Below are 23,705 nucleotides of genomic sequence, written 5' to 3' on the forward strand. Positions count from 1 at the left end.
TCTGGGGAGTGTAAAATGGCCTGAATTGATTGGTTAAGACTTCACACAGTGGTTGTTTTATGTCTGGGGTTGTATTCAAGCATCATTTTTAAAGAAATAATATAAGTAAAGAGTAGCCTGTTTGAATAGGTTTTTCTATCTGAAAAAACTCAAACACTAAAACTAATGAAAACGAAACTAAAATGAATCATTTTTGAAGAAAATAGAAAATCAAACTAATAAACCAGCAGTAAAATTAATTAAAACATACTAAAATTGAACACAGAAAGTGAAAAAGAAAAAAAAGAAAAAAAGAAAAAAAAAAAAAATCCAAAACTATTATTACCTTTTTTAAGATGGAGACATTTTACCTTTTCATTAAAAATATTTGCTCATTTAAATCTAATGGCATCAACACATCTCAAGTATGGATGGGGCATCAAAAGGCTGGAAATGTAAGTGATACTACTGAAAACCAGGTGCAGGAGCATTTCAACACTAATTAGGTAAATTGTCAATGTCCAGTAACATGACTGGGTATAACTCATTTTAGAGAGGCAGAGTCTCTCAGAAGTAAAGATGGGCAGAGGTTCAATAATCTTCCCCATACTTTCATTTAAGTCATTGAAAAAAAAAAAAAAGTTTTGACACAATCTATTTTGAATGGAACTCTGGCACCATCTAATGTTTATAAAAGTGAAGTTCAACTGAAATTTTTTTTTGACCCACTCAAGAAAAACTGGAGATTATATAAAAAATAAAACAAAACAAAACAAAACAAAAAAGAATAACAATGAGAAGAATTATCATTATTACTATAGTTGTTGTTGTTACTATTATTGTAATTACTATCTTTAATCATTACAATTATTATGTGTATAATGACAATAGTTATAATAATTGTTTGTACTATTATTATTGTTTTTATTACGATCGTTATTTATTTAATGATAATAATAATAATAATTATTACTATCATTATTATTATATTGTTGTTATAATTATTATTTTTCATACAAAATGAATGAACTTTAGACAAACTGCAGAACACTATAGATTCTTTATTTAGTTCAGGTTACAGGAGAATTATCAACGACAGATCATCTTCCTGTTGGTAGTTTTTCGGGTTTCAGACATCACTCCTCATCATGAGCTTTCTGCAAAAATGGAAACAAAAACACAACTTTAATGACCAGTTTACAAGGTCACATTTTTATCTCAAACACCTCACCATCAGTAAGGATATCAAAAAGTCATCAGTTAACACGGACACATTTTTAACTCCAACACCTAGCCATCAGAAAAGAAATCAAACACAGTCATCAGTTAACATGTTCACATTTTTAACCCTTATATCAATTTTTGTCAGCTTGATGTTTGATAACTTTATATTATATTGTTCATTTTTTTCTTCTAATTGATTATTTTGATATATGAAAAACCTAGATCCATCAGAGAGTCCAGTCTAGATCTGCCCCCTATGTGAAGTGTCTGTAGATAACTTCAGTTATGAATTGTTGCTATTCAAAAAAAGATAAATTGAAACCTTGGCTCCAGAGTCACGGCTCTTGGCTCTCAGCTTGTTAACTTGAGACTCGGCGATGTCAGCTCGCTCTTCAGCTTCTTCCAGCTCGTGCTGTAACTTTCTTAACTTGCCCAGGTTCACATTCGACTGTTCCTCCTGCAGAGAAGCAGAGAGCTGTTAGAGAACATTGATTATCCAAAGTTTAAGGACAGGTTTAAACCAAAGAAGACTTACAGCTTCCTCTGCAGCTCGTTTGTAAGATTTCACCTTCAGCTGCAGTTTGTCCACCAGGTTCTGGAGACGGCTCAGGTTCTTCTTATCCTCCTCGGTCTGTGGGTGCAGACCTCCAAGCATCAGTACTGAGAAATTTCTTATTGACAGAACTGAAGAAGGGATATCTGGCACAACTTAACAAACTTTCAAGGTGAATAGAGGGTTAAACAGCCAACACGGCCTCCTTCTTAGGGTTAGGTGGGAGCCAACACCTCCTTCTCTATAGAGTGACGGTTAGGAGCCAACTCCTCCTCCTTTATAGGCTAGATTTAGGTTAAGTTCATCATCCAAATCTGCTATATTTCTTCAATCATCACCCAATGTTTTCAGTGAAAATGAGGCAGATGTAACATAGCAGTTCCTTCAAATAAAAACAAATCTTTGACTTTATGGCATACGCCATTTTCACGACCCACTTTTAGGCCCTGACCCACCAGTTGAGAACCAATGTGTTACTGGAGCTCTCTGTTTCCATCATGATATTACATTACTCAGATCTCACATTTACCTGATAGGTAAGCTCTTTGATGCGTCTCTCGTACTTGCGGACGCCTTTCACTGACTCGCTGCTCCTCCTCTGCTCCATGTCGACCTCGTTCTCCAGCTCTCTCACCTACAACCATCAGACCCAGATGGAACCAGTTTCGTCACATGATTGTGACAAACTTAATAAGACTATTAAAATAAGTTAAAGCAACCCTAAATCATCAATCTAAGAGGGGATCAGCAGGGACCTTGAACTGTAGACCTTAGATCCTTACCCTGGCTTCTAGTTTTTGGACTTGCTTCTTGCCTCCTTTCAGTGCAATCTGCTCAGCTTCATCCAGACGATGCTGCAGGTCTTTAATGGTTTGCTCCATGTTCTTCTTCATTCTCTCCAGGTGAGCGCTGGTGTCCTGCTCCTTCTTCAGCTCCTCGGCCATCATGGCGGCATCTGTCACCGCCTTTTTGGCCTTCTCCTCTGCGTTTCTGCACTCCTGCACCGCCTCCTCCACTTCATTTTGAAGCTGAGCCAAGTCACCCTCCAGCTTCTTCTTCTGGTTCAGCAGGCTGGTGTTCTGAAGAAAAAAAAGCTTGATACTGAGGCCCAGAGAGTTTAAAAAATCACTGAGCTTCAATATCCCAGTCTGTAAGCAGTAACTACTGTCTACTGATGTATTTATGACTATATCGATCAATAACTACTGTTTAGTGATATATTAATAATGATCTTTATCAGGATTGACCTTTACCTGAGAGTGCAGCAGCTGGACTCTTTCGCTGACATCCAGCAGCTCTTGCTCGGCCAGTTTCCGGCCCCTCTCCGTCTGCTCCACCAGAGATCGCAGCTCATCCAGTTCAGCCTGCAGCAGGTTGTTTCGGCGCTCCACAATGGCTATGTTCTCCTTCAGGTCATCGTTGGCCCTCAGAGCATCATCCAGCTGCAGCTGAGAGTCCTGAGGACAGAGATCCATCATAGCACAGAAGAATGAAGACAAGAAAACTGTAAAAAAAATCTATATCTTCAGTGGACAGCTGTCCTACCTTCAGGTGACCGTGGAGACCCTTCAGCTGTTTCTGAGCCTCGGCCGCCATTCTGTTGGCCTGACTCAGCTGGATCTCCATCTCGTTCAGATCTCCCTCCATCTTCTTTTTCAGCCGCAGAGCTTCATTCCTGCTGCGAGTCTCCGCCTCCAGTGAGCTCTGCAAAGTGTCCGTCACTCTTTGATGGTTCCTTTTGGCTTGCTCCATCTCCTCGTCCTTCTCGGTCAGCTTCCTCTCCATGTCGGCCTTCACCTGGTTGAACTCCAGCTGAGCTCTCAGGATCTTCCCCTCCTCATGTTCCAGTGAACCCTGTCAGAAGTAAATTATCGTTTATGCTTCAGATTATCGGGAGGTACCTTCCAGATCAACCACCAGCATCAGTCTGACCTCAGCCTCCTCCAGAGCTGACTGGATCTCAGCCTTCTCTTGCTCCAGCTGCTTCCTGATCTTCTCCAGCTCATGAATGTTTTTCCCACCCTCACCAAGCTGCTCCGTCAGGTCGGATATTTCCTCTGTTTCCATGAGTATTTTATGGAGTTATTTTATGTATGAAGTTATCTCCAGGCTCTAACATATATCCCTCATGCATGATTAAAGATTACCCCTGCTCTCTTCCTACCTTGGAGGTTCTTGTTCTCTCGTTTCATGGTCTCCAGATGATCCAGAGATTCTTCGTAGGAGTTCTTCAGCTTGAAGAGCTCAGTGCTCAGTGACCGGGATTCTTTCTGGGAACCCTCCAGCTCTGTCTGGGATTCCTCATACTTCTGCTTCCACTCAGCCAAGACCTGTTTAGAAGGTTTCAAATCAGGTCAGACACTCCAATACTATCACTATCAATAATCATAAAAACCTGGACTTGGACTACGACTAGGACCTGGATCACCTTATCAAAGTTCCGTTGTTTCTTGTCCAAGGCAGCAGCAGCAGCGTTGGACCGCTCCACGTCTACCATCAAGTCTTCGATCTCTCCCTGAAGTCTGTGTTTGGTTTTCTCCAGGGATGAACATTTAGCATTCGCTGCCTCCACAGCTTCTTCTGCCTCCTGGAGACGCTGAGCCAGCTTTTTCCTGTTGGGAAATTAACATTTAAACCAGGATGTCATACAGAGATGTTTTTGATCTGAGATTTATGCTGTTTAATCTCAGATTAATGTTTCATATCAGATTAATTAAATTTAATCTTAGATAAATAATATTTAATATCAGATTAATGATGTTTATTCTCAGATTAATGATGTTTACTTTCAGATTAACATTGTTTAATCTTAGATTATTGCTGTTTAATCTCAGATTATTGATGTTTAATTTCAGATTAATGATGTTAAATCTTGGATTAATGATGTCAAATGTCATATTGATGATGTTTAATCTTAGATTAATGATGTTAGATGTCAGATTACTGATGTTTTATCATGAATAATGATGTTTAATCTATTAAACATCATTATTCATGATTGATCTCAGATTAAGGTCGTTTGATTGATGATTTATCTTATATTAATGATGTTTTATCTTGGATTAATGATGTTCATTCTCAGATTAATGATGTTTTATCTTCGATTGATGATGATTAATCTCAGATTAATAATTTTTATTCTCAGATTATTGATGTTTAATCTTAGTTTAATGATGTTCAGATTAATCCTCCATGTTAAAAATGGTTAGAGTTTTAATGTTTTAATCCCTTGTAATCCTTACTTGGCCTCTTCCAGCTCCTCTGTCCTCTGGATGGCGTCAGTTTCGTACTTGGTTCTCCACTGAGCCACCTCAGAGTTAGCCTTGGACATGCTGCGCTGGAGCTCGCCTTTGGCCTCCTGCTCCTCCTCAAACTGCTCTCTCAGGAGATCACAGTCATGGCGAGCAGACTGCACGGCGTGGGCGAGTGCGTTCTTGGCCTTCAGGTAGAAAGATGAACTAAGTCATTCTCTTAGAAGCTTCTGGAAGGTGTTAAAGGGGTCTAGAAACCTGTGAGGTTTTGGAAGGTTCTAGGAGATTCTTGAAGGTTTTGGAAGGTTAAGAATGTTTCCAGAAGGTATTAAACTTTTTTAGAAGGTTCTGTAAGGTTTACAAAGGTTTCTAGAAGGTTTTAGAAGGTTCTGCAAGGTTATGGAATTATTTAGAAGTTTCCAGGAGATTCTGGAAGGTTTCTAGAGGGTTTTAGAAGGTTTGAGTTGTTTAAGAAGTTTTAGAGGGTTCTGTGAGATTTAAGAAGGTTCTGGTTGGTTTTAGAGGATTCTGGAAGGTTTAAGAAGGTTCTTGAAGATTAACAAATGTTTCTAGAAGGCATTAGAAGTTTTAGAAGGGTCTGAGAGGTTAACAAAGATTTCCTGGAGGTTTCTAGAAGGTTCTTGGGCTTTTTAGAAGGTTCTAAATAGGTTCTGTAAGGTTTCTGGAAGGTTCTGAAAGGTTAAAGCAGGTTTCTAGAAGGGTTTAGAAGGTTTTTGGATGTTTAAGAAGGTTCTAGGAGCTTGTGGAAGGTTTTAGATGGTTCTGCAAGGTTTAAGAAGGTTCTGGATGGTTTAAGAGGGTTCTGGAAGGTTTTATAGTCAGTGGATTTCAAAGACAGACCTTGACTTCCTCCTCAAGTTGTCTCTTCAGATCTTCAATCTGCTGAGTGTACGACTGCTTCCCTCTGGTCAGTTGAGACACCAGAGAGTCCTTCTCCTCCATCTGCCGAGTGAGCTCACCTGAAAAACAAAGATGAGACGTTATACCAGGGGCAGTGTGATGGGGTCCATGTTTTAAGAAATATGACCACATCAGTGGCAATACCGTTCTCTGTCTGGAGCTTGGCTCTCTGCATGGTGAAGTCGTTGATGGTTCTTTGGCCCTCCTCAGCTTTGGCTTTAAATTCAGACATTTGATCCTCCAGGGTGCGGCACATTTTCTCTAGATTGGCCTGGATCAGTACATTATATACACCATCACTGATACGGTCAATAAGTATACACCATCACTGATACTCATATAATCATAAAACACCATCATTATAATGTGATTTATTCATGAAGATGAAGCTTCAAAAATATACAACTACAGGGCTGTGAAAAGTATTTGGCCCCCTTCCTGGTTTTGTTTTCATATTAGTCACACTTCAACATTTCAGATCACCAAACTAATGTTATCATTAGACAAAGGTAACATTAGAAAATGCAAAAGTCAGTTTTTAAATGATGATTTCAGTTTTTAAGGGAAAAAAACCCAAACGTACCTGACCCTAGGTGAAAAAGCCATTACCCCTAAACCTAATAGCTAGTTGTTCAAGCTTGTGATAACTGTCAATGAGTCTTCTACATCACTGTGGAGGAATGTTGTCTCACTCTTCTTTGCAGAATTGTTTTAATCTAGCTACATTGGAGGGGTTTCAAGCATGAGCGGTCTTTTTAAGGTCATACCACAGCATCTCAATCAGATTAAAGTCCAGACTTTGACTAGACCACTCATTTAGTTTTTTAGTCCATTCAGAGTTGGACTTGCTGGTGTGTTTGGGATTACTGTCCTGCTCCATAACCCAAGTGTGCTTGAGCTTGACGTCATGAACTGATGGCTGGACATTCGCCTTCAGGATTTTCTGGTAGAGAGCAGAATTTATGGTGCCGGTGGTCCAGGTCCTGATTCAGACAATCACACTACCACCACCATATTTGACTGTTGGTCTGATGTTCTTTCGATGAAATGCTGTTTTAGTTTTACTCCAGACGGAACGGGATGCATACCTTCCTGAAAGTTAATCTTTTGTCTAGTCAGTCCACAGTATATTTTCCCAGAAGTCTTGAGGATCATCAGGATTTGTTTTTAGTCAAATGTGAGACAAGCCTTTGTGTTCTCTTTGGTCAGCAGTGGTTTTGGCCTTGGAACTCTCCCATAATGCCATTTTTGCCCAGTTTATTTCTTATTGTTGAATCACGAACTCTGACTTTAACTGAGTCAGTGAGGCCTGCAGGTCTTTAGATGTTGTGCTGGGTTCTTTTGGGACCTCCTGGATGAGTCGTCCATGATTTCTTGGAGTCATTTTGGTGGGCCAGCCACTCCTGGGAAGGTTTGCTACTGTCCACAGTGTTCTCCATTTGTGGATAATGGCTCTCAGCGTGGTTGTCTTGAGTCCCAAAGCCTCAGAAATGTCCTCTTAACTCTTTCTAGACTGATAGATGTCAGTGACTCTGTTTTTCATCTGTTCTTGAATTTCTTTAGATGGTTCCATGATGTGTTGGCGATCTTTAAGCCTACTTCACTTTGTCAGACAAGTTCTATTTAAGGGATTTCTGGATTCAGCACGTCTGGCAGTAATCAGGTCTGGGTGTGGATAGTCAAACTTAACTCGGCTTTATAAAAAATGTGGTTAATCACAGTTAATTCATGATTTAACAAGGGGGGGCAATGACTTCTCCACATACAACCAGGTAGGTCTGAATGGCTTTATTCCCTTAATAGATGAAATCATAATTTAAAAACGGACTTTAGTATTTACTCAGGTTATCTTTGTCTAATATTAGAATTAGTTTGGTGATCGGAAACAGGATTACCCTAACCCTAACCTGTAGTACTGAATCTGGTATCATCTACACTGATTGGTTTCTATGACAAACCTTAACTTTGACGATCTGCTCCATGTTGGAGACCACATCGTCAAGCTCCAGTCTCAGCTCACTCTTTTCCTTCTCCAACTTCTGTTTGACTCTCTGCAGGTTGTCGATCTGTTCACCCAGGTCAGCCACGCTGTCAGCATTCTTCTTCCTCAGGGTGGCTGCCGTGGCTTCGTGATGGAGGGTGGCCTCTTCGAGGTCTCGCCGCACCTTCTGGAACTCCGCCTCCCTCTTCTTGTTCATCTCGATCTGGGCAGCGGTGGCTCCTCCAGCCTCCTCCAGGCGTTCACTGATCTCCTCCAGCTCTCGGGCCAGGTCGGCACGCTGCTTCTCCACTTTGGCTCGAGCTGCTCGCTCTGCTTCAAGCTCCTCCTCCAGCTCCTCAATACGAGCCTTCAGGATGTGAATCAGAAAGGAAACGATTAATAATCGGTCCAATAACCAAGGGATCAATCAGAAGAGAAGTAATTAATAATGAGTCAAATAACAAAGGGATCAATAGAGAAGAAGTGATCACTAATTAGTCCAATAATGAAGGGATCAATCAGATGTTATAATGAGGAGAGTAATGAGTTGATTGATTAGAGGTTTTTTGGGTAGTCCGTCAGATTTTGACCTTACCTTTGGTTTCTTCTGGAATTAACTGATCAGTTGTTAATTAATCAATAATTAGTCCTTTAGTTAGTTGATTGATCTGATGTTTATAGATCAGTAGTTAGTCCTTTAGTTAGTTGATTGATCTGATGTTTATAGATCAGTAGTTAGTCCTTTAGTTAGTTGATTGATCTGATGTTTATAGATCAGTAGTTAGTCCTTTAGTTAGTTGATTGATCTGATGTTTATAGATCAGTAGTTAGTCCTTTAGTTAGTTGATTGATCTGATGTTTATAGATCAGTAATTAGTCCTTTAGTTTGTTGATTGATCTGATGTTAATTGATCAGTCTGTCAGACTTTGACCTGACCTGTAACTCCTTCAGTTTCTTCTGGAGTTGTGCCACCATTGCCTGTTCGTCCTCGATCTTACTCAGCTGCTGGCTGATCTCAAAGTCTTTCCTGTGATTGATAACAGACAGATCAATTGATTGGCTGTTGAAGCGTTGCGTTTGTTATGTCCTAGCTAATCTTTACTTCTTGAGTTTTTCCTCCAGCTGCTGCTTGTCGTTCTCCAGATCCATCACATTCTCTTGGGTTAACTTTAGGTCTCCTTCTAGTTTCCTTTTGGCTCTTTCCAGGTCCATCCGGATTTTCTTCTCTTGCTCCAAAGATCCTTCCAGCTGCCACACAATCAGAACAAATATTCAGCCGTTATCTCCTCTCTGCAGACGTGATCATTGATCCTGTTTTACTCACGTCATCCACTTGCTGCTCCAGTTTGGCCTTGGCCTTGGTCAGAGCATTGACTTTGTCCTCCTCGCTCTGAAGGTCATCCAGTGTCTGCTGATGAGCCTCCTGAAGAGCTTTCTTCTCTTTGGTCAGTTTAGCTATGATTTCTTCCAGAGCAGCCATCTCCTCAGTCAGGTTTTTAACCTTTAAAAAACAATCACAGTTTCAGAAAGAGGTAAACATTCTTCTCTGCTTTGTCTGCTGTCTTTGCGGTTTGCAGATATCAAAATGAGAATAGCTTAAAACCAATGGAGTCAATGCTGGTCATATCCATGTTAGACCTTCTGCTGATTACTCCAGGCAAATTAGTTTTGGTAGGTTTGGCCTCGAGACCACGGTGAATGATTACTGGATAGTGATTTCGGGTGATGATTTTACCTTGTTTTCAGTGGCGTGCTTCTCTTTCTCCACTTTGGCCAGTGTCAGCTCCAGATCGTCAATGTCTTTCTTCAGTTCTGAACACTCGTCCTCCAGCTTCCTCTTCTTGGCCGTCAGTTCTGCGTTCATCTCCTCCTCGTCCTCCAGCCTCTCCGTCAGCTCTTTGACTTTGGCCTCCAGCTGGATCTTACTCTTGATCAGACCCTCACAGCGCTCCTCAGCGTCTGCTAGGTTATCTTGTTCCTGCAGACAGGATATTATACTAACTTACTAACTAACTCTCCTTTAGCAGAAATATTATTAAGATATAAACCAGCTGATCTTACCGACTGGACCTGGAGCTGGAGGTCATTCTTCTCTTGGAGAAGAGTCACCATTTTTTCTTCCAGCTCTTTCTTGCGAGCCTCTGACTTTGCAAATGCATCTTTAAGCTTTGTAAATTCCTCCTTCATGTTCGCCATCTCTTTCTCAGTCTCAGCTGACTTCAGCAACGGTTTGATCTTAAAGAACATCTTCATCCATGGCCAATTCTTGACCCCCATAAAGGCACGCACGTTCCACTGGATGACTAGTAAGGCATCCCTGCAGAAACCATTGGTCAGTGAGATCTGTTTTAAATGTTCCTTCTTTCTTAAAATGAAAGAAGATTATGAGAGATGATCAACCTGCGTTCAACAATCTTCTGAAACTCCACCCTGGCCAGCAGCCCTCTGGATCTTGCTTGAATTCCAGTGATGATAAGAGCGAGTCGATCATCCCTCATCTCCTCCAGAACACCGAGCAGACCGGCTTTAAAGAACACCTGATTTCAAAGAGACTCCTTTATAAGGTGGCAAAGATTCAGCTCAGTAGAAGGTCAGGAACGTCACCATAGCAAGTTTGTACCAGCTGGGTACGGGTGAGGAACATCTGACAGATGACAGGTAATAAATCAAGTTAATTTTGTTGTTTATTTTTTGATTATCTACTCCGTTTCTCCTGTATCAGACAAAGAAATGTAGATGTTTTTTTCTTTATCAGTCAAAACATGTCAGGGTAAAAAAACAAAACAAAAAAAACATTTATTTGTCTGATAAAAGAGAACAGAACAGAAATTACAGCTGATAGATAACCCACAAATCAGCTGATATGTAACTCACCAATCAGCTGTTCCCTTCTACACTGTTTAATCAGCTGATTTTCTTTAACGTCGTCTTTCTTGTCTCACTCTTTCAGGCGTCTCTGTGGTGATCAGAGCGTCTCCTGGCAGAGCTACATCCTGGACTGTCTCTGGCTCTGGCTGTCTTCACTAATGATGGCACTATTATAACATTTAATATGGTCTGTTAAAATCTGTTTCATGACTTATTGTGTAGGCCAAACCTTTGTGTGTCCCAGTTTGTACTGCTCATGGTCGATGTCCAGGGAGCCTAGAAGTTTCTCTGCTGCCTTTTTGTTGTCGATGAACTGTCCCTCAGGGATGGCATTGGGGTTCAGGATACGATACCTGAAATCATGCAAACATTTTTAAATCCATGTGTTGTTAACTTCCTGTTCCCTTCCATGATTTGAATCAGTCAAAATCCAGTCTATTATCCAGTTTAATGTCTTCATGAGCCAGTCCAACCTTCTAGGAAAAACACCAGTGCCTCCACATTACTTGGGACAACCGCTGTCAAAATGTTTGTTTTCCACAAGCTCTGTACAAGGGAAAGAACCAGTGGTGTCACAGACAGGAAATCAGGACAACTGCTTCCTATTAACAGCAAGGATCTAAGGGGTTATCCAAGCTTACCATATCCAAGCACAAGAGGAAGGCCTCCAGGAGGACTCAGGTTTAGAAAAGGCAGGGTAAAATGGGCTGGTTAACCTTTAAAGCCCATTGTATCATATTTGATACACACTTTTATGAGTGCTGTCTAGTCAACATGATGGATACAATATGATAAATGATTTAAAAAAATATTCTCTGGTAGATTCTCAGTTGACAAAAACGCCTAATGTATCAAATGTGATAGACAAAGAAATCTATGTGAATTTTATGGCAATTTTCCTTTTTTGGATTTTGGTAGAAGGTTAAATAAACATTTCAATTCCAAAAAAGAGGGAAAATTTTCTGGCTATTGTTTGAGTTATCAGGCTTTAAGGGGTTAAGGAATGGGAAAAATAGGTGAGGAGTAGGACTCAAAGGACTTATGGATCCCAGTGAAGGACTCGTGGCCCATAGTCCTGGCAATGAAGCCCTTAGTGCTGGTCTCACGGCCCATAGTGAAAGCCTCAGGGCTCATATTGTCCATGGTATGTTGAATGAAAGTCCATTAGAGCTGACTCTACATCAAATCATGAATTTATGTACAAAGTCTATCAGCTTTTTTTTGAAGGAGAAATGAGTCAACAGTTCGTCTTGCCTCTGTTTGAAGTCTCCATACTGGATCCTGTTTGGGAATCCCTTCCTGCAGATCCTGATGCCTTCCAGCACGCCGTTGCAGCGCAGCTGATGCATCACTAAAGGGTTCTCCATGGCCCCTGGAGTCTTCGTTTCGTTGGGGATGAGGCAGCGTACGAAGTGGGGGTGTGTGGATCTGAGGTTGGTCATCAGTTTGTTCAAGTTCTCCTATGAATAAATCCAAAGATATGACCAAAGTCCAGATGCTTACTTCATGATCTAAAACAAACAGATATGTTTTACCCTGTGCAGAGCAGACACCGTCTGGAAGGAAGAACCTTTCTTCTTTCCTCCCTTTCCTCCTCCCTTACTTCCTGTATCTGAGGCTAAGAGGATATTGTGGGTTACTACATTCTGATTTTTCAGTGATTCAGAGAATAATAATCTACCCCAGCTGCCTCGCCTCACCTGAATCTGCACCAGTGTACCCAGCAAAGAGCACAGCCAGCAACTTCAGCGTGGACTTCTGATACAGTCCCACCACAGTCTCATTAAGAGGGTCCTTGTTCTTCACCAGCCAGTTAGTGATGTTGTAGTCGACGGTGCCGGCGTAGTGAACCAGGGAGAAATGAGCCTCTGGTTTTCCTTTGACCACCCTGGGCTTCTGGAAGTTTGGACTTTTCCCCAGATGGTTATCGTACAGTTTGGCTTTAAAGGTGGCATCGCTAGCTTTGGGGAACATGCATTCCTCTTCAAGGATGGACATGATGCCCATGGGCTGGAACCAGAGGTAGATCAATATCAACCCAGCGTACAGCTGTGGAAGAGAATGGCTTAAACTTGTTTTATCAATGTACGTAACTCTGCACATACCTTCTCAATGAGCTCAATGCAAGCTGCCAAATCCATGCCAAAGTCAATGAATTCCCACACGATGCCCTCTTTCTTGTATTCCTCTTGTTCCAACACAAACATGTGGTGGTTGAAGAACTGCTGAAGCTTCTCATTGGTGAAGTTGATGCAAAGTTGCTCAAAGGTGTTGAACTAAAAACAGCAGCACATAAAAATGTTGAAGAAAAGTTCCCTAAAACTGTCTAACTGCTGACTCTTTAAAACTCAACAAAAAAAACCTCATATCATCAATGTTTGACCATAATCAATAACATCAAATCAAACATTGTTGACCATAACCAATGACATCAAATCCAATAATGTTTAACCAGAATCAACAACATCAAACCCACCAACATTAACTCTTATTACTGATACCATATTCACCAATATCAGACTTACATCAAAGATTTCAAATCCAGCGATGTCCAGCACCCCGATAAAGTACTGCCGTGGCTGCTTGGTGTCCAGTGATTGGTTGATTCTTACGACCATCCACAGGAACATTTTCTCATATACAGACTTGGACAGTGCACCGATGGAGTAGTACACCTGAACATATCACAGCTTTAAATGTCTTTATTCTTTTGACCTGAATGCAGTTGACTTCCTGTTTTTAAACTTTACCTGCTGCACATTTTGGCCTTTGGTGACCCACTCGTTGCCCACTTTGACTCTAGGATGGCACAGACCTTTAATAAGGTCGGCAGAGTTCAGACCCATCAGATAAGCAGCTTTGTCCACGTCTGTAAGAGCACATTTGCACGGTTCAAAGCACTGATTACTCCTTATGAATGTGACATACAAAAATCATCTGTGAGGCTGATCCTGATGGTTCATACCCTCTGTGCCGTCTGGCTCTGCCTGCTCTTCTCGCTGCTTCTGCTTGAATTTCATGTTCCCATAATGCATGATGGCTCCAGTAAGCTTGTAGATACCATTCTTCTCCTCTTGGGTGAAGCCCAGGACATCAAATGCTTCCTTTAAAACCAAATAAGTTTAAAGTTATTATAAAACTGATGTCAGGACTTTAAAAGCAATGGCTTACATCAGTAGCACACAGCTCTTCAGCATCATCGATGGACGCCACTGTGGTCTCTCCTTGGGAGATGAAAGAGTAGTCGTAGGGGTTGTTGGTGATGAGCAGCATTTCTGCCACAGAACACAGAGAGTCAGAAATCAGCTAAATTGTTTATTCTATATGAAATAACAGAATTGAATAAATCAGCTAATTTTTGTATCTATATTGAAAGAACACAGAGTTTAAGTTGAATTATTTTATCTACAGGTACATCTCAAAAAATTAGAATATCGTGAAAAAATACAATATTTTTTGTCACTCATTTCTGAAAGTGAAACCCATAAATTATATAGTCATTGCACTTAGAGTGAAATATTTCAAGCCTTTATTTCTTGAAATATTGATGATTATGGCTTACAGATAATGAAAACCCAAAATTCAGTCCCTCGGAAAATTAGAATATTGTGAAAAAGTTCAATGCTTGAAGTTTCCACAGTCAGTGATGATTTGGGCTGCCATGCCGTCTGCTGATGTTGGTCCACTGTGTTTTCTGAAGTCCACAGTAATCACAGCCATCTACCAGGACATTTTAGAGCACTTCATGCCTCCCTCTGCTGACAAGCTTTATGGAGATGCTGATTTCATTTTCCAGCATGACTTGGCACCTGCCCACACTGCCAAAGGTACCAAAAGCTGGTTCAGTGACCATGGTGTTACTGTGCTTGACTGGCCAGCAAACTGGCCTGACCTGAACCCCATAGAGAATCTATGGGGTATTGTTAAGAGGTAGAAGAGAGACACCAGACCCAACAATGCAGATGACCTGAAGGCCGCTATCAAAACAACCTGGGCTTCCATTACACCTGAGCAGTGCCAGAGGCTTTTCTGCTTAATTATCATTTCATCATTCTTTTTTATCACTCACCCAGCAGCTCTGGTTTCCTCTGAGACAGAATCTGATAGAAGATGTGATAATCTCTTTCAGCCTTCAGCTGAAAAGTGACCCGAGATTTCTCCAGCAGATCTGATGAAAGAAAAAAAAAAAAATTAAATGAATATTATTTTAATACATTTAATGGTAACAGACGACCCTCTGCAGGATGGGATCCTCTTACATGTCTCAATGTCAGCAGAGGCCAATTTTCCACTGACACCGAAGTGGATTCGAATGAATTTCCCCTTTAAAAGAAGGAAAAGTAATACAACATTAAAAGATTCAAAGTAGTAAAATATTAGACCATTTAAATGTTTCTTTAAGAAGCGAAACTGAATATAGCTTTATCCTTTTCTCGTTCTCTTTATTGGACTTTTTAACTTTTTCTAGTATAAAGCTTCACTGGAGAGACGAATGAAGCAAAAACAACAGAACAATCATGGAAGGAATAAACATACAAATGAACCTAAATAGAAAATAAGGAAAAAGAGAAAAAAAAACCAAAGAAATAAGATAGACAGACAGACAGACAGACAGACAGACAGACAGATAGATAGATAGATAGATAGATAGATAGATAGATAGAGTCTCACAAATCTGGAGGAATTGTCATTCCTGATGGTCTTGGCATTTCCAAAAGCCTCCAGGGCAGGGTTAGCTTGGATGATTTGGTCCTCCAGGGTTCCCTGCAGGTTTCATAGATGGTAAATGTAAAAAATCAAAGGTGATTCATTTGTATTTATTTATATAAAGTTTTTATACTGGCCTTTTTCTCCTGGGCAGCGTCCTTCTTTCCAGAAACTGCTGCGATGCTGGCAAAGTACTGAATGACTCTCTTTGTGTTCACAGTCTTTCCTGCTCCGGATTCTCCGCTGAAAACAAATGGCACAACAAAACATCAGTTGGTCTCAAATAGGAGCTTCATCAATGACTTTGGTTATCGTTTATATTGATGAACCGCTCACGAAATAGTGGACTCACGTAATAAGGATGGACTGGTTTTCTCTGTCTGGAAGATTGAAGACAAAAGTGGAAATTAAAGATGATGAAATAATGACCGATTGTGATAATGATGAGAGGAGCAGGTGGACCTAACTGACAGCGTATAATGTTACAGACTTATTAAATAATGACTAAAAAAACTGATAATTTTAAAAAGTCATGTCTTCATAGAGGTGCAAGGTGAAAGTCTTTGTTTCTAGGCAAACTGAGTGGGATTTAATCATCCATATAGGAATTATTGCTAATTATAAAGAAGCAATAATTTTCTATTACCAGTAGGTGGCGCTGTGGGCAACTCCAAAATGCAGATGTGTTCAGGATGGAACTATTGTTGTGCACATGAAATTTTATTAAGATATGATGAAGAACAGCTGACTTATAACAGTGAAGTTTTATGGCTAAGCATAATGCCCAAATCTAAGTTTGTCATGCCGGCACATCCACGCCCTCTGACAAAAACTCACCTATTTTGCTACACATCAAGATGAATGTCTTAAGAGCTAACCAAGAAAATTTGATGAGGAAATATCCAAAGAATTAGGAGATATACCTCTGAAAGCAAAAATATTTTTCCTTTCACCACTATGAGGTGCTAAATCTATAAGAAATATAGATTTAGCGCCTCATAGTGGTGCTAAATCTATAAGAAATATTACCATATGGTTGTGTTGGGGTTTGAACCCTCATTTACATGAATGTTTCATTTACATGTTTCATTCAGAGGGGACCATGGGGCTGACTTATAAGCAATTTCCTTTTTCTTAAAAAAATGCCATGTTGAGGTGCCACGCCCTTTGGGTTTTGTACTGAAGCCACATATCTTTTGATCATTAATGTCTCTTCTAGCTGTACACCAAAATGCCTCTTGATTGGATGAACCCCCTCGGACAGGTTAATCCTCAAAGGACCCTTGGAATGGCCCAAAAAAACCCTCATATTTACACTTTGATTCAAAACGATGGACTTTCTGTTGAGAATTCACCATGACGACAAGAGACTTGTTTGTGTCTCTCAGTAAGTGGAATATGTGTACAAAATTTCATTTCTCTAGGTAAAAGAGCCTGAATTTTATGCTTGGTTTAGGGGGTGCTAGTAAGCCAATTCCCATCACCCATATCTAAAACCATTAAAAAATAAAATTTTTAACCAGGCTCCATGCATGTGCCAAGTTTCAGACCTTCTGAATATGTTAAGGCTGCAAAATTTGATAAAACTCACAGAAAAAGAGGAAAACAAGAAGGTCCTTCACACACCCAGTGCTTGGGCCCTAATAATAATGACAGGAGCAGGTGGACCCACCTGACAGCATGTACTGGTATGCATTGTCAGAAATGGAGTAGATGTGTGGCGGGGCTTCACTCCTCTTTTTCCCCCTGTAGGCGTTGACCACGGCTTGATCGTAGACCGGCAGCCATTTGTACGGGTTGACAGTGACACAGAAGAGCCCAGAGTAGGTCTGAAACCCAGGAAACGAGTTTTAATGGACCAATGATATCAAAGAGATAGGACATTCTTGTGTTTGTGGGCAGGACTTACATAGATCATCCATGCGGCATAACGCTCTTTGAGGTTAAACAACACGGCGGGTTCATGGAGGAAGGTGAACATCGCCATGTCCTCAATTTTATCGAACTTTGGCGGGTTCTGAGGGTGGATATCCTCCTCCTTTAGAGTGACAGTCTAAGAGAGTTTTTGATAGTTATTGAACAGAAGTCAAAGGTTAAAGTGCATTCATCTGCTTTATTGCTGACTCGTTCATTTTTCCACCAATGAGAATGAAAATCTGTCTCACCTTTCCAAACTCAGTCTCCACAGTGGCTTTGCCACCATCTCTGCTGGTCACTTTGGCTTTGACATATTCCACCTCTGGGTCGGGTACGAAACACTCCCGCTTTATGTCAAAAGGTCGAGTCTGAGCCTCCAGACGCTCTTTTTCTGACTTCCTCAGAAAGGGTGCGGCGGCCCCAAACTCCGCCATGATAGCGTCCCCAGACATCTTTAAGGCTGTGGTCAAAGAGCATTTACATGCTAATAAAGCTGTGGTCAAAGAGCATTTACATGTTAATAAAGCTGTGGTAAAAGAGCGTTTACATGTTAATAAAGCTGTGGTCAAAGAGCGTTTACATGTTAATAAAGCTGTGGTCAAAGAGCGTTTACATGCTAATAAAGCTGTGGTCAAAGAGCGTTTACATGTTAATAAAGCTGTGGTCAAAGAGCGTTTACATGCTAATAAAGCTGTGGTCAAAGAGCGTTTACATGCTAATAAAGCTGTGGTCAAAGAGCGTTTACATGCAACATTTAGGCCGGCAACACACTACAGGATTTTAAGCCCAATTTGAGGCAAGATTTGGCTCCCCTGACGATTGGCAGGTTGGCAGGTGTGTGTGGTCTCCAGTGTTCTGACAGCCTGGCTGAATTGTCTTGTGCAGTGGTTCTCAATGTTTTTTCAGAGGTGTACCCTCTGTGAAATATTTTTTTCAACCAAGCAACCCCTAAACAGCGCAAAGCTTTTTTGGCAGAAAAGGAAGATATCAAACAGTGCCGTGACAGCCGTCTGATTTATCAAACTTTGTAACTGATAAACAGTGTTGGGACTAACAGTAACTCTGTTACTTTTTATGGTAACCAGTAGTGTAGCGTGTTTCTTTTTAAAATCATTTCAAATCAACAGTTGCAATTACTGAGAATTTAAATCACACATTACTCGTTACTTTTACAGCCGAAAACTTGTTGATGAAGGTTAGAAAACATCCGGTTCAGCAGACGATGTGACAGGACCATAACCGCATCAGCATCCTGTGAGAGAATAGAGCCTCTGCAGACACACACAAACAAACACAGGCACTGAAGAACGCACACACGTCATGGCTGAGCGCTGGAGTGTGAGCTCTCTTTCTTGGAAACACCAGCATTACTTTTCCCTCCTCGGGACAAAGGACTAAAAAGAACAGGGAATTAAACTTTCCCATTGCCAAGAACAGGTATTCCAACCTTACGAAGTAGGCTACTGAGTTAAACACACGATACAGCTAAGCTAGTTTCCAGAGAGCCAGATGCTACAAACACTGCTAACCCAGGTACAGCTCACATTAGCCCGACAGAACAAAGAGGAGCCACTCCATGTAAACAACGACGGCTGGATTTTAAGTCACCACCAGCTGCATTTTTCTCGTGTGAATAATTTGCACAAAATATTTATTTTTCAAACCAGTAGCAAGTCAATGCAAGCTTCCACACCAACAATATATTTTTTTCGAACCTTGGCTGATTTTTCAAAGTTTTGCTCTGAAGAGCATACATCAAAACACTCGCCGGTGCCGAATTTAAAGGCGGACAGAGGAGAAAAACATCCTCCTCTCCAACATCACATGATTGTCATGATGTCTCTTCTCATTTCTGTCTGTAGCCGGTGTTTGTGTTTTGTTGCCTTGCAATATCCTGTAGAGTGGAGACAGGTGGCAGTCAGCCCAACATGTCCATGTGAACTTAAAAGTGCGACTCACACAGCTGGAGCTGTTTCCCAACTAATGAGACTTTAGTCCAATAAAATATTTAACAGCACAGTCTCCTCTGACACAAGACACACGACTTATAAATGCTCCGGATCAATCAACTCACTGAAATTACTCCTCTGACCAGTCCGTGACACAAACAGGTGAGCCAATCGGTGCACTGTAGGGGAGTTAACTCCTCCCAGCAAACCTCAGCTGTGCCCTTAATATTATTATTGATGATATTTTACATAAAATGAATGAAAAGTCCTTCCATCCTCTCAGCAAACTTGTCTGGCACAGTGTATGAAAGCGTGAAATGGCACTGACCTCCTGGCTGTGCGTAAACGTGCCGTTACACGCAGAGCAGAGGAGAGAGAGGGAGAAATCTCTTTTAATCTTCCACTCCAGTATTCCTCACTGCTTATCAGAGGACAGGAGAAAACACACCGCAGACTTTCACAGCATCAATGTGTTTTTAGTATGTGCAGAGTATACTTGTGTCACTCCTGATGTGCATAGAAACACGTGACAAAATTCACTTCAAATTATTTGCATTTTCATGCTGTTTATTTGTGTTGCCCTTTTTTAGTTATTTGAAAAGCATTTTAAAGCATTTTGCATTCTGGTTACTATTTTTCAAATAGCCTACATATTTCAAAATCTCACATACCCCCAGGAGTGCCTTCACGTACAGCCATGGGTGTGCGTACCCCTATTTGAGAACCATTGCTCTAGTGTGTGCGTTCAGAGGATTAAAGATGAAAAATCGTTTGTAATAGTCATAATGTCTCTGGTCCCCCACATTTAAAAAATCGTTTCAGATCTAAAAATCGTCTAGTGTGTTGCTGGCCTTAAGTGTGCAAATATGCGAGCATAAGCAACTAGGAAGTGAGCAGTATTTACTCCCCTGGTGAAGTGTTAATGGATGTTGGTTTTGTTCATAGTGGAATAACTCGACTAAATACTAAATACTAACCCACACAATCAACCTGCTCTGCCTGTGAGCTAGGTGTTAAACAGGTAAGACTGATAGATTGAAAAATTAAAAATGTTAAGGCACTAGAGAAGAACAATAACCTAATAAAAAAACAATAGAAATAAAACTAAACTCATCAGAGATCCATAAAGGTCTGACACAGAGCCACTGACAGGTACAGGTGTTAGGATGAAAACCAAACAGCAGATATTTACCTGGGTTCCTCTGGTTTGGTTTCTTGTCTGGTTTGGTTCCTCTTTGTGGTCGATCTGCTGTTTCTCTGTTAAGTTAATTAAAACAGGAAAGCTTGGTCAGTATATTTAATATTTAACTCTGAGGTTAGTATGAATAAATGTTTGGATATTTACCTGCTGATGCTGAGCTCACTACCTTCTTTGCCTCTTCATTGTTTTTATACATCCAGGAGGCGGGGGTTCAACACACAGCTGTCCAATGAGATGCATGAAGAAAACAAAGGGCCTTCTTGGACAAAAGGAGGCTCTTTATTTGGACATAAAGGTGCAGACTAGAATAACATCCATGTGATCCATATCTATTTTTATTTTGATCTTGAAATGACTTGAAGCTAAGGGCCACTTTTAGTGATGTGGAGGCTCCAGACAAAGACGAGGCCCCTCCATGTTTGGCTGAAAGCACGTCTTCTGGGACCTAAATCTAGGGCCTGGCATCCAAAGGGGGCCTAGATGGTTATAACAATTTAAATCTGGATTTAAGAGGATTTATATTTGTATTACCCATCTCTACAGTATAATGAGGTTATCAATAGGCCTCTGACTAATGATCAAACCTCTCTACTACAAAACAATAATAATCATCAGTCTGAATAAATAAATAATTAAAGGCTCTGTCAGTAAGAGTCTTATGCATTGCACCATATAAAGGGTTTATTCTGTATTATTAATAGTAAAGATGACTGGTCTGTCCTTGGGTGGACGGTCTTTATTGGGTGTCATTGTTCCGCAGAAGGATAAAGATACACTTGTGAATTCTTCCTTCTGGCTGCTGCTGAACTCAGCTGACTCCTTCATCAACAAATGGCCGTTTATGAGGGCTGCCTGCTTCAAAAATGTGACCCCTCCATACATGCGGGTCATACAGAGCACTTATCACCTTGTCCATGCAGACATTATTAAGACAACAGGTCAACCACCATGTTATAAGAGGAGATCCTTAAATCAGCTGTTTATTGGGATGAACACCTTAAGACCTCCTCAAGAGCAACACGAGTTGCCTGACGTTAACGGCTTCACACTTCACTCAGAGGCTGACGCTCCCCTATCATCTTCCCATGGTAACAGGCGGTGTCTGGACCAAACTAACACCTTGTCACTTTGAGAAGACGCCGAGGCGTTCATTCCCAGCTGTCGTCCGTCTGTCAGTCACTGATGGAACTCCGCCAGACTGAAGACAGCTGGAATGAAATAAAATAAGAGCAAATAGACCCCAAATAAATGGAAAATATGCTATGATTATACAGCAATTATACTAAAAATATACAGCAAACCTACCTCTTAATATACACACAAAAATACTGCAAGTATTTTTAACAAGTCTACTGCAAAGTAACAGTGAATATTCTACAGATGTGCATCAAAATGCAGCTGAGATAGTCATGCATGATGCTAGTTTTTTCTTATGCTAGTTTTGATAGCTTTAATTGTACATTCATACAGCACAGCTACTAATTTTGTGTTGAATTTATGATTGATAACCTTGTACAGTACATTTGTGCAGCAGCCTTTTTTATAAGCATGTATGATGTGTAATGTTTGAGTGCATCCTGTAACTGATGCTAGAATTCTTGGTATTTTTTCAGTTTTACAATGTGAGCAAAAGAGAACGAGTGCAAAAGGGAAAGACCTTGAAACTTTACTCCAGCTTCTGACTTCTCTTCAGTCTGTTAGCTATCTGTCTATTTGTATACACACCCACATATTGAGGACAGGATAGTTACACAATCTACGGCTACAGTATAACACATAAACAACAGTATTTAGCTTCATAGTCTAAGTTAACCTGTTAGTACATTAGCTGCTACCATAACTTAGCAGCTTACAACAGCCAAATACCATCCTCCTCTGAAAACACAACAACAAATCCTTAAATAACTAACCGCACTCTATTAACTAAATACCACCTTAAAACTCCACATTATGAGTGCAATCTGAGTCTTACTATCAGTTGTCCTCATACTGATGATCTCAACTGTAACCTCTGCTAAAACAGTAAATCAAAGATCTTGGTTTATTTGGAGAAGTTCTGAAGAAAGACAAGTGTCTACTGTGGACAGTTCAATCCAGTCCTCCTGTCATCAATGGCTTTCCCCACACTGCTGCTGATTAGCCAGGATGTTTCTTTATTACCTACAGCAATGACTAACTCAAAACCATTCCATTTCACTGATTTCCTTGCATAGTTTTCGGTAGCTCTAAACTTCCCTGGAGGTAGGCTTTGTTTGACATGATCCACATTGATCACATGATTATTCACTGCCAAAATTAGCCATGTACTGTGTTATGTAGATAAACACCCCCAGCACTGAACAAGAAGTAGATAGTTTTTTATATTAAAGGATTCTTGCTACATATCTTCTCAGTAACTAGGATATATCATTATTCACTATTTGGCTATTGGAGGTCATCCCTGTCAAAGTCTAACATCCATTTTACCCCTGGAGGACTCCAGGGGAACTCCAGCCAACTTTTTCGAGGACTTTATTCGTTCATTTCTGGATAATCTTGTGGCTTTTCTTTGCCACATTTGAAGGACAGACATGGTCCTTCTGACTACACATCTCTGTGGTTGATCTGGTTTCTCACCATGTCTGACAGAGAGGTAAAAAAAACACAGGGAGCGTTAGCGCCACCCTAACCTAGAGATTCCTAGTCTCATGAATATATTCATCCATGTTTTGGAGTTTTCTTTGAAGATTGTTTTTTAAAACAAATACTACTTTGACTGGTACAGTAAGATCAGAACTGTGACTGATGGTCTAAACTGGATGACTGAGACAAACAGACCAGCTGACTTTGTCGTTTTTTATTACCAATGGTCAGGAAAAGATGGAACAAGCTACTCAGTGAACTCAGAGGTGTTTATGGGCCATTGTTTCCTTCCTTCTGTCCTTGAGTTCAGAGATACAGTTATGGCATTCTCTTGTGTTTCTGGCAGACAGAGACATAATATCATAGACTAACACCCTTACAGCCGTCTGCTCAGATTTCCCTCCAGGACAAAGATAACTTCATGGATGAGGAGTGGTAACGGGACAAAGATGGACTTATTATCCAGAGCAACAGCTCAGAAAAGATCAGAAATTAGACTTATCCATCCAATAAAGATGAGAATGTTAGAAA

General features: G+C 40.6%; 1 protein-coding gene across 1 annotated transcript; it reads right to left on the minus strand.

Moving 5' to 3' along the window:
• Positions 1-1,115: 1,115 nt before the first annotated feature.
• LOC121527126 (myosin-6) lies at positions 1,116-17,854 on the minus strand. The gene is made up of 37 exons (XM_041813855.1): positions 17,651-17,854; positions 17,395-17,538; positions 17,158-17,314; positions 15,838-15,865; positions 15,623-15,728; positions 15,450-15,542; positions 15,038-15,101; positions 14,848-14,946; positions 13,950-14,053; positions 13,744-13,882; positions 13,529-13,647; positions 13,304-13,453; positions 12,884-13,054; positions 12,479-12,788; positions 12,314-12,384; positions 12,033-12,238; positions 11,008-11,131; positions 10,311-10,447; positions 9,972-10,227; positions 9,646-9,888; positions 9,235-9,411; positions 9,013-9,158; positions 8,847-8,937; positions 7,887-8,276; positions 6,073-6,199; positions 5,869-5,987; positions 4,999-5,195; positions 4,185-4,368; positions 3,921-4,086; positions 3,689-3,813; positions 3,302-3,610; positions 3,010-3,213; positions 2,539-2,835; positions 2,286-2,390; positions 1,739-1,834; positions 1,526-1,660; positions 1,116-1,136 (listed from the first exon to the last, which is right to left on the minus strand). The coding sequence occupies exons 1-37, from the start codon at positions 17,852-17,854 to the stop codon at positions 1,116-1,118; spliced, it is 5,814 nt and encodes a 1,937-aa protein (XP_041669789.1).
• Between the last annotated feature and the right edge of the window lie 5,851 nt (positions 17,855-23,705).

The sequence above is a fragment of the Cheilinus undulatus genome, linkage group 19 (genome assembly GCF_018320785.1).
Source record: "Cheilinus undulatus linkage group 19, ASM1832078v1, whole genome shotgun sequence".
Classification (NCBI taxonomy): Eukaryota; Metazoa; Chordata; class Actinopteri; order Labriformes; family Labridae; genus Cheilinus; species Cheilinus undulatus.

Bases quoted from the DNA above. Each gene is read 5' to 3' on its own strand.
- LOC121527126 (XM_041813855.1), bottom strand. From the start codon at position 17,854: ATGTCTGGGGACGCTATCATGGCGGAGTTTGGGGCCGCCGCACCCTTT. The intron at 13,454-13,528 runs GTAAAGTTTAAA...TGATATGTTCAG, and splicing joins AAGGCCAAAATGTGCAGCAG to GTGTACTACTCCATCGGTGC. The intron at 2,391-2,538 runs GTAAGGATCTAA...TGATGGTTGTAG, and splicing joins TCCAAAAACTAGAAGCCAGG to GTGAGAGAGCTGGAGAACGA.